Here is a 9884-nt window from a genome sequence, read left to right as displayed (position 1 = left end):
CAAAAGTTGTAACGGCATTGTTGCCAGTAGCTGCAGAGGTATATTGAAACAGATATTCCAGTTCACTCAATGTTAGATAAATTGAGGTTGGTCTACTACGAACTGGCTGGATTATCGAGAAACATAACAGTTGGTTTTTCGTCATTCATCCCCTATAATGAAGTCATTACAAGGTACCATTTTTAATAGTAAAACACTAAATCCAGTATGGCACAGTTCTGATTCCAAGAATAGCACCCACATTAAAATATATCATTTATAACAGTGAGTGCAAACTCCTCCTACACGAGACTGTCTAGGCTTCCATAACGGCGAACCAGCAGCTGCGCAATAAACTAAAAAAAAGCGTATTCTAAACATGTCACGAATAATCCTATTTACCTAAAAGAAAAACCGTAGCATCCAAGAGTTTTTTAACAAAAAACGGCAGTGTGGAGAAATTTGGTCATGTGATGGCCGACACACGTCGTAATTGATTTAAATTTTTATTGAGACAAGCATGACACGATCTACCGATGCATCAGGATGCCCTTGTTTTCGTGAAAAATGTCTGAACATCTCAAAATCAGAAAACTGTGCCATACTGAAATCTCCCATATTGCCACATGCTTGAAACTAAATTTAAACAAAAATGCAGAAAATGTTTTGATTTATAGATTTTTGATTTATTTATCAGAAAATAGATTTTGACAATTTTCTTCTAAACCGATCAGTTATGTTATTCAAATATATCCCAATTCCCAATCCTGCATTCATAATTTAGTTCCATTTAAATAATTATATTCAATATGGCAGAATCCCCGATATCAGGATTAATATAAGATATTTCCACCAGAGAGATTATCATTTAAAGCGCTTTGGTTTTGCCATTCACAGTTAAATAAAACAAGAAGTACAGGCCATTATACTGTTTTCCATGATTTTGAGGGTTTTACAAAACAATACTGAATCCTAGTAATACAATTATTAAATCGGCACAATTGTGTTATACCACCCTCGTGATAGTTAATTAGTGATTGCAGTATATCAGGGATCGGCTTTCTCAATAATATTACCATTTGAATGTTTAGGAATTCCATATTCTGATATTAACAGTAACAGAAAAATTTTGACATACTGATATATTATGTTTATATTCCAATTTTCTGATGCAATAGTTACGTACTGTTCCAATTTCCACCATTGTTTGGTAAATGGGTATTTATGATAGGAGAAAATGAAAGAGACAAAATAAGTAAAATATACAACACACTACTGCACTATGTATGCGCACTATTATCGATTTCAACAGGGAGTGCTATGTTGCAATTGCAAATACTGAAATATGTGTATGCTAGGTATTGAATAGCTGACAAAGTAAATTCGGAAATTAGGTATTTACATAACAATTTCTAAGTCTTCGAAAGAGGTTGTCACACAATACTTTGATTCATTCAATAATGTCGCTAATTTCGCTTGAAAGAATGTTTCATATATTTTATTTATTCATTCCATGTCACCAATAATATATGATATTTTCAAAGGTAAACATGCACTTTTCGGTTGATATGAAATGTGTAGATATATTCACAGATAGGGCATTACTGCATTAAATTACAAATCATATTCTCTGTTCTCCTCCAACAAAAACAGACTATATCTTTTTCATTTCCATCAAAAGTTATTTTGCAGTCATTATAGCATACTTTCAGTCCATACGATAAATCACATTGCGATGAAAATGGCAACTACCTCATACAGAGATTCATGACAGCTAATTATATTTGACTTTCTGACTTTAGCATGACCTTCGTTCGATGATTATAGGTTTGAGATATATCCAACTTATTTAAGTATTTGGCGCACTTACTGTGGGACAGCATTATTGAATATAGGAGTATAAATTTAAAAATTGACAAGCAAATGATCAGGCATGCTGGCATCATAAACAGGAAAAGGTTAATTTTTGCCAACCACGGTGGAGAACAGCGGTTCTGATTGTGAGACATTGTGAATTTACGGCGATGAGTATTTCTATTTAATACAGCCATTCGCGTGCCGCCCTCGCCCAACAGCCAAAGCACTAAGACAAAAATCGAAACTGCATCGGTACGGTACACGTCTGCCAGCCTGAGAGCGATTGGACAAACAAGAACCGGAACACTCCCATCGCAGAAAGCCGACAGAGTTACGCATCAATGCTTGTCCACAACTTCCTTCACGAAGGCGGGCACAGTGGTAATCGTGAGTGAGAGAGCGTGAAAAATGTACGCCCGTGCTATATCGAAGAAATTGAGCTTTTAATTTTTGATGTAAATGATGAGTCATATTATTTACTGAGCCACGACGTTCAACTGTCCTTGACAGACTCGCGCACAACCAGTTCTCTAAATAGCGCACCAATTTAGCGGCTATGTCCACAACAACCATCAACTAAAGTTCTAAATGTAATAAATTGTTCAAAAGCGTTGATACGATGAATAAAAATGAAAATAACAACTCTATTGCAATAAGCTCTAAACAACTCTGTTTCAATTATGTGGAACTTCATACTAATCTCAAAAGACACTGATTTTGGAGTTTTTCGTTAATGTGTCATATAGGATAGGATTCACATATTTATCCCGGAGGGGAAAGGAAAACCGATAAGACGGCTCAATCATATGGCGAACCACGGCCTCTCGTCCGATTACCAGTCCAGGTCGGGTATGGGATTAGTTAGCCAGCTATTTTGTTCTCGGAAGCATGGACTTGATGGTGGATGAAGCCGTAACCGACCAGCTGTTACGTGAACCACCCTACGGCGGCGAGGAGTCCAGCAATCCTCTCGCACATGATCATTCCCGCATGGGATTCGAACCTGCGATCCTACGAAGGGTGATCAGAGATGCGAGCGTATTCCTAACGCTTAGCACGATGCGCCACACCGCCGATATATCCTATTTGTCAGGTGAGCAACCGTTTCGAATTCCTTGCAAGTTTTGGTCATATTACCTGGTAATTCCTTCACTTTTTGCTGCATTGATACGTTATCCTTCTCTCTATGTGTTATCATATTTGTTCTGTAACGACAAATTTGATGACAAAAAGATTTATATAAAAAGTACACACATAACCTGGAAATTTAAAAAATACATACATTTATATTTTTGTCTTTGTTTCAAACCGTTTTTGGTTGAAGAATCATTCAATCTTTCAATTCATGAAATTGACACATAAACAGGGGCGCATCAATGCTGCTGCTGATTTTATTTACAGAGTAGACAAGAGCTGGAAACGTGTGACAAGTACCAACTGGTGCAAGTTTGATAGTTTTGAGTTTCTGGTACAACTTTTTTTATGTTTTCTAGTCTTTTTGCTGATTTCGTAGAGCAATATTATTTTCTGCTCCACGGGAAGGAAGTGGGGCGGAAAGCAATACACGGACGATTCGCTCACGTCGTTTTTCTTACCAATGGAATGGTCATGTTGGCACCGTGAAAAGGAAAAATATCTGTTTCTGTTATATTTCTATTCAAATAATGTTTTTGAGACAAATTAGCATAACCGGCATGGGCGTATAAGATAATATAAGATTTCCATTTCATCCCGGGGGATGAAAAATTGTAAACAAGAATAGAACGTAAAACTAATCGTGAAGTTGTAATTATAACGCCGCACCTTGACTTGTTTACGACGTGCTTCCCGTATTATCATTGGAAAAATGACATTCGTTGTATTAGGAAGTCTCTTTGCAGTAATAGTTGAATTTATAAGTAACGATTTTAGGTATATATAAAAATGGTCGTGGTATTGTTTTGTTAGAAAATAACACAAGAAAACGTTACAATTAAAATCAATTAGTTCTAAACCCTCTACTAGACACAAAACTTTCAAGTTGAAGTTTGTTTTTTACGAATAATGGGCATTAGGTAGAATATTATTAGGTAAAATATTATTGAAAAAGTGGTTTAAAGTTATAGAGCCGAATAGATCACAGGCTTTTAAAGCTGTGGCCTGTGAGTGACGTTTTAGTGCCCGATGGTTGATGGAAATATAACTTCGAAAATGGCCTATGCAAAATGACCTCGGGGAAAGTGGCCTGAGAGGAGATTATGTGCCAGGTACTTTGTTTCTAAAGTCTGTAAATTTTGGGCGATGGGACCAAACCTAAATGCGGAAGATGGCGCAAATGTGCGGATTTTCTAGTTGCTATGCCAACAATTACGCTTCTACCTAGCAAGAATCGGCGAATGATAACATTTTCCTAACCGGTTTAGAGCGTTGTTTAGTGAATGGAAGGTTCTTGACGACATGGCAAGTGACAGCATTCAACCTACCATTGAATCTGCAAGACGAATTCATTCTCATATATCGGGGAAGCTTCATAAAGGTTTGATAACGGCAATAAATTTTTTCACATAAACGATTATCTCAGTATCTGCGCATAATTAACTTGATGGTCCCACTACAGCAGGGTTTCTCCGCCTGGGGTCCACGAGAAGAATTCCAGGGGTACTTGATGGCAGTTGAGTTTCGATGTGCTGCTTTTTTGATATATTTTACCACAGTAGATAACTACCGAAGGAATATGTATGGTGCTGATTGAAACTCTGTCTAGATTTTCCCTAATCTTGCCAAGTAGTGACGCAACAAAGTGAAATCCACATAGCCAGACTGTGAACTCTCAAAAAAAAACAATGTGTCACAAACATTGCAAGAATTTATCGATTTGTTAGTATACAATATATTACAACTCTGTTTGGTGTCTGATCACTGGGGGTTTGGGTTAATTATTTCAGGACATGGGGTACTTAACAGGAAAAAGGCTGAGAACCCGTGCACTACAGCAAGATGCTGAACTCGATGTCTCCATACCAAATGTGGTAACAAGATATCACGAATTGGTACTGTATAGGCTATGCAGTGATGCGCTGAAAAAATCATAACAGCCAGAACGCCCGGAACTCGTGAAAATGTATTGACGTTATGTTTACAACACGTCCACATATAGAAATTTTTGTCTGTTTTAAGATAGAGTAGATGAACTACATTAAAATATGGAGAAATAATTCGAAATATGCCTGTGTAAAATGACAAGTATGTTTATAGCAATATAATATAAATGACAATTTTATTTCAACAACAGGAGCTACCTTGAACAGCCACATCTCTCGACTGAGTATAGGCCTATAACCCTTCACTAGGTTCTCTACGATGTTCTAAACACTAAATCTTTAATAATATAACCATTACAAATGGACAACAATTGAATACACATAAGAAAATGACAGCAACAGGTGACTTTATCACCTTCCCTGTTTTAGTGCTGGCAATTTTCCAAAGCCTTCTTCGAATCAGGTCTATCCAATCTTCAATATCATTTGTTTGTGATATTTTTTTTTAGAATTCAAATTTTTCCAGGTCATGGAATTGCAGCAGCATCAGCTTCAATTCCGAGTAAATACCAAACTATCGTGACTGACAACTCAGATAAGAAGGGGTTCAATTCAAGAGCAAAAAGATTCAGCTCAGATTATTATGTGGTGAGTTTCAAACATGAATGATACTGTATGTAAATAGCAATATTTCATGATGACGTATTCATTTTTTCCCCTTATTCCAGACAGACGCCCCAGGCCCTGGTAATTATCAATGCAGACATGATGCAATTGAAAAATTTTCAACATCTTTCTCAAAAAAAGGAACTGGAACATTTGCATCCAAGGTATGTTGAACGTGCCACAGTTGGGTCACACTAAACTTTCTTAAAACTTAATTCGTTAGACATCACCCTTAAACTAACGCTGCCAAGTTGGCATCCTCAGTTTTTAAAACTGAAATTTCAACAAAACCGAATGAAATGAATTTGTCCAAACATTACCCAAAATACATCCAAATATCTCCAGTGATCCCACAATCACTCTAAAACCAGAAACATGATTATGTATCACAGGGTGAAGGGTTAAAAATAGAATTTATTCAAATGATCCCTAGTAATGAAGTATAATCCGATTTCAAAGCAACAGTATCTCAAAAAAAAAAACTTTCAAAACCAAAATATTATTTGCAGACAAGGCATCGGACACTCCAGCACATGGATGCCACACCAGGTGCAGGTTCTTATGAAGTTCCATCATACTTGCTTTCCAGAAAAGATTTCAACAAAGCCAATTCAAGTTCTTTCCACTTGCCAATAGCAATAAAAAAGGATAATATGTTAATAAGCAGAAGTGATGCACCGGCACCAAATGTCTATACGGTAGTGTTATTATTATTTTCATATTTTAAATGGCAACAACCAACAATCCTTAACTCCAATCACACATGGGATCTGCAATCAAGTTAGCAGTTTTTGATCATGTTTTATAACACTAATAAAAACAACACAAAATGATGAATATCAAATTTAGTCAATTTTAGTTGTAATGACCTGCAATTTAAAATATTAAAAACGTGCAAGTACGAAAAAAATTCCCAGATTTATATTTTTTCGTTATTTGGCCTAAATGTTCCTTCAGAAGTACAAAAAGCAAGATCCCCCGATAAAAGTTATATAGTATAAAATATGATATACATTTACATATCCATACCAATTGGGTTCCTGCAGAGCCGAATACTGATCAATTTGATATGCTTTTGCACTGGTGCATCAAATTGCATGTACGGGCATAAGTGAAGACAAGTCTTACTGCACACAAATGCTAACGAGCAGACTCTGGAATTAATTGAAAATAAATTTTCAGATTAAGGACTATTCATCTGCGAAAAACACAGCAATAGCAGCTGAGGCTGCTTTTAAATCAAGAACAAAGCGTCAATCAATACAAACAGGAAACACCAGGATACCTTCACCGAGTATGTAAACTTTAGATTCTACAATAAATTAGATGAAATTTGAAGAAAAGTTTTCCCAGTTTGGAACATGGCTAACATTAACTCTAAAACATTGAAAATCACTACCAAAAAAGCAAAATATTGTTATCTTTTTTGATGCCCTGCATGTTAATTCTAACAAGTTCTGCTATTCTTAACACTTTATACAGGTAGTAACTCATTATTATTTGAATTTCCAATGCCACAGGTCACTACAATGTACAAGACACCATATTAAAACCAGGAACAAAAGCTCCAGTTTCATGCTTCAGATCAACAACACAACGAAATTTGAATGAACATATTTCTAAAGTTCCTGGACCAGGAACATACAAACCATTTCAATCTGTAACACCACCAGATAAATTAATTCTACCGTAAGTTCAATTTTTAATAGTTTGTTACGCTGCAACTTATGCAGTTTGAATCAAAGCTATCACATGAAATATATGGCAGACTTACATTACAACCTTGTTGATAGTCAATACAATGTGCATGATTCCTGTTCAGAATACTTTCTTTTTTAGGTCTACTTTTTTGAGCCTTTTCTAGTCAATAAAATAAAACTTTCACATACCAGGAGGAAGCATTATCTCTGCATAAGTGCACCTGCGATGCCATTGCCAGCACCAGTTGAAAATCCAGGACCAGGCGCATATGAACTTGTTGACTATGAAGGGCCACCAAAACATTATATGTCTTCCAGTGCTTTTGTCTCTAACACATCACGGTGGTCTTTCGGACAATTACAGACCAAAGAAAACCCTGGCCCAGCCACATATCGTCCAGAAAGAGTCGGAAAACAAAGTTTTATATACAATGCAAACAATCGCTGGATACCTTTATAGTGTTTTTTATTCATTTTTTATCAGAATGGAAACGGTTTCAGATTTTAACTATATACAATTCTTGTTCAGATTTTTCATCCTAGGAAATGAAGCTTACTATAACAGTGTCATTTTTTTTTAAATAAAATTGCAATTTATAGTATATTATGGTATTACCACAAAAGCACATGTATGATTTTTTTCGTTTTAACATTCAGACTATACATAGAAAGATTAATTCAATTGAGACCAATTAGTTAGTCGTTTTTGTTTTAGCGTTGCACTCTTCTGCAAGAGAATTTAGTCTTTTACCCATATCCAAGCAAGAACTTGTGGATGTCTAAGCAATATCACTAGTATCTGTTAGCCAATTTGTTGCCTTTGTTATGAATTACTGACAGAGAGAAATCATCAGGATAGGATTTTTATTCCGGTTAAGTCACTTAATATTACGAACCACTCGTCCGTCAGGTTACCAGTCCATGGCATGAGCATAGTTTACCACATATTTGTTTATTTGCATGGACTTGGTACATTGTAAGTTCGTATCATAAATGGTTGTGGTGGACGAATCATACACATCTCGCCTAGACGTCCCACTCAGGCATATACCATTCAGGAAATTCTGATGTCAAGACAAACCAGTATGCATGTAAGAACCCCCAGTTAGAGTCCATCCATTATAGTTCTACTTCTTAAACTATTTAAATATTGGACTGCCATACCATAAGCGGTGTCCTTTACTTGATACTCTGGTGCTTGACCTTCTCTTAGCATTACATAGTAATGGCAAAATCTGGATTTATTCCAATGCATATAGCCTTTACCGTGATATCTTGGTATTTTTCGACTTCCTGATGGCAATACAAAGCTGTCCGCAATATGAAGATTTGACTTAAATTCAACATTATGATTTGTAACAGCTTCTTCCTGCGCCTCTTTCAATACCTCTGCAATAATTTTAGCTGCTTTGTAAGGCAATGTTTCAAGGTTTTTAAGTGCTTCATCAATGTTCATATATTGAACAGATTTGTGTGTATACCACATTTTCTTGGGAGAATGTCTTATGAATGCTCGACCATGGTGAATCTCTGCTGGGCGAATCATTTCACCAGGTGCTGATGGAGGATAAAGCATTTTGTTTCTATCTGACCATTCTCCCATATCCCGGGACCAATAATCACTGTAATATTCACTGTGTTCCTTTATGATTCTGTTTTGTCCTGGATTTTTGACACCATAGTTCAAAGTTGTAGTGTGAATGAAACATCCTCCGACTGCCCGCAAGTTGTTACCCGATGTTGCACCAAGGAACAGTAGTTTTAATGAAATCATTGTCACCAAACTAGCTTATCTTAAACCAGTAAACAGAATTTTATTAGTAAATAATGTACTTGAGAGAATAGTCTAGTTAACCAGTTATTTGTTTTAGATGCATGGACTTGATAGTGGAGGAAATCGCAAGTGACAATATTCACCTGTCTATTCATTAGCATTAATCATTAAGAAAAAAATATCAAAATATATTAATTTCAATAGGTACTACAGTACCGGTGCCGTTACAGTGTTATCTTTTCAGCGGAGAATGTTTGTTTACATCTGCTCGCTTGTGATTAGTTGAGAATACGGATGTTTTGATGTCGGGGAAAGGTCCATTGAAGTTGTAAATGAAACAGCCACCTTTCCATCTCCCATTACAAGCAGAGCTTTCGTGCAGTTGCGGGCATACCCGTTAACCGCCATCGCATGGCGAGTGGTCCATGCAGCCATGGCCAGTTAGCCTCCACCCTATCTGACTATGGACCACATTGCAAAACAATTTTAGAGGTAGACTAGTAGGTAGACTTTGATATCGCGTTTTTCATTGTGAAACTAGGATGTTGTCTAAACTTCTCTATTATATTTCCTTACTATTAGGAACATTTCCATTACCGTACCGGTATTACAGTCAGACAGTGCTGACATTCAGACATTTGATTAGCATTATGTAAATGACTGCATTCCTTTCTAACCAAATTTTACTCTTTACAGTGCATAATACTAAAATATAAGGCCGTTATGCTCAAAGCTGGATAACTGGCGGGCCACATTACAAAGGTCATTTCATTCGTCTCTAGTCCATTTTCTGGGTCTGGTATAGTTTAGTACCACATCCACTTCTAGTTGGCCTGGCTCAACAATTTTTGCATATGTCAATCCTAACCCCCACCTGACTACGTCACC

At 36.4% G+C, this 9884-nt stretch overlaps 2 protein-coding genes across 4 annotated transcripts; one reads left to right on the top strand and one right to left on the bottom strand.

The window, feature by feature from the left end:
- Positions 1 to 4220: 4220 nt before the first annotated feature.
- LOC120328521 (O(6)-methylguanine-induced apoptosis 2-like) lies at positions 4221 to 7880 on the top strand. Of its 3 annotated transcripts, none has more exons than XM_039395032.2 (7): positions 4221 to 4351; positions 5383 to 5504; positions 5585 to 5686; positions 6032 to 6220; positions 6705 to 6816; positions 7043 to 7211; positions 7415 to 7880. In XM_039395032.2, exons 1-7 carry the CDS (start codon positions 4273 to 4275, stop codon positions 7680 to 7682), a joined length of 1041 nt encoding a protein of 346 aa, XP_039250966.1. In that variant the 5' UTR covers positions 4221 to 4272; the 3' UTR covers positions 7683 to 7880. The 3 variants fall into 3 exon arrangements, with proteins under 3 accessions (XP_039250966.1, XP_039250967.2, XP_039250968.1); XM_039395033.2 differs by lacking the exon at positions 4221 to 4351 and adding an exon at positions 4439 to 4692; XM_039395034.2 differs by lacking the exon at positions 4221 to 4351 and adding an exon at positions 4757 to 5058.
- LOC120328522 (large ribosomal subunit protein uL22m-like) lies at positions 7672 to 9422 on the bottom strand. The gene has a single exon (XM_039395035.2). It carries the CDS (start codon positions 8994 to 8996, stop codon positions 8328 to 8330), a length of 669 nt encoding a protein of 222 aa, XP_039250969.1. The 5' UTR covers positions 8997 to 9422; the 3' UTR covers positions 7672 to 8327.
- Positions 9423 to 9884: the final 462 nt, after the last annotated feature.

The sequence above is a fragment of the Styela clava genome, chromosome 7, assembly GCF_964204865.1.
Source record: "Styela clava chromosome 7, kaStyClav1.hap1.2, whole genome shotgun sequence".
Lineage (NCBI taxonomy): Eukaryota > Metazoa > Chordata > Ascidiacea > Stolidobranchia > Styelidae > Styela > Styela clava.
Note: the sequence above shows the minus strand (reverse complement) of the source record. Positions and strands in the feature narration are given on the sequence as shown.

Bases quoted from the DNA above. Each gene is read 5' to 3' on its own strand.
- LOC120328522 (XM_039395035.2), bottom strand. From the start codon at position 8,996: ATGATTTCATTAAAACTACTGTTCCTTGGTGCAACATCGGGTAACAAC.
- LOC120328521 (XM_039395032.2), top strand. From the start codon at position 4,273: ATGGCAAGTGACAGCATTCAACCTACCATTGAATCTGCAAGACGAATT. The intron at 5,505-5,584 runs GTGAGTTTCAAA...CCCTTATTCCAG, and splicing joins TCAGCTCAGATTATTATGTG to ACAGACGCCCCAGGCCCTGG. The intron at 7,212-7,414 runs GTAAGTTCAATT...TTCACATACCAG, and splicing joins CCAGATAAATTAATTCTACC to GAGGAAGCATTATCTCTGCA.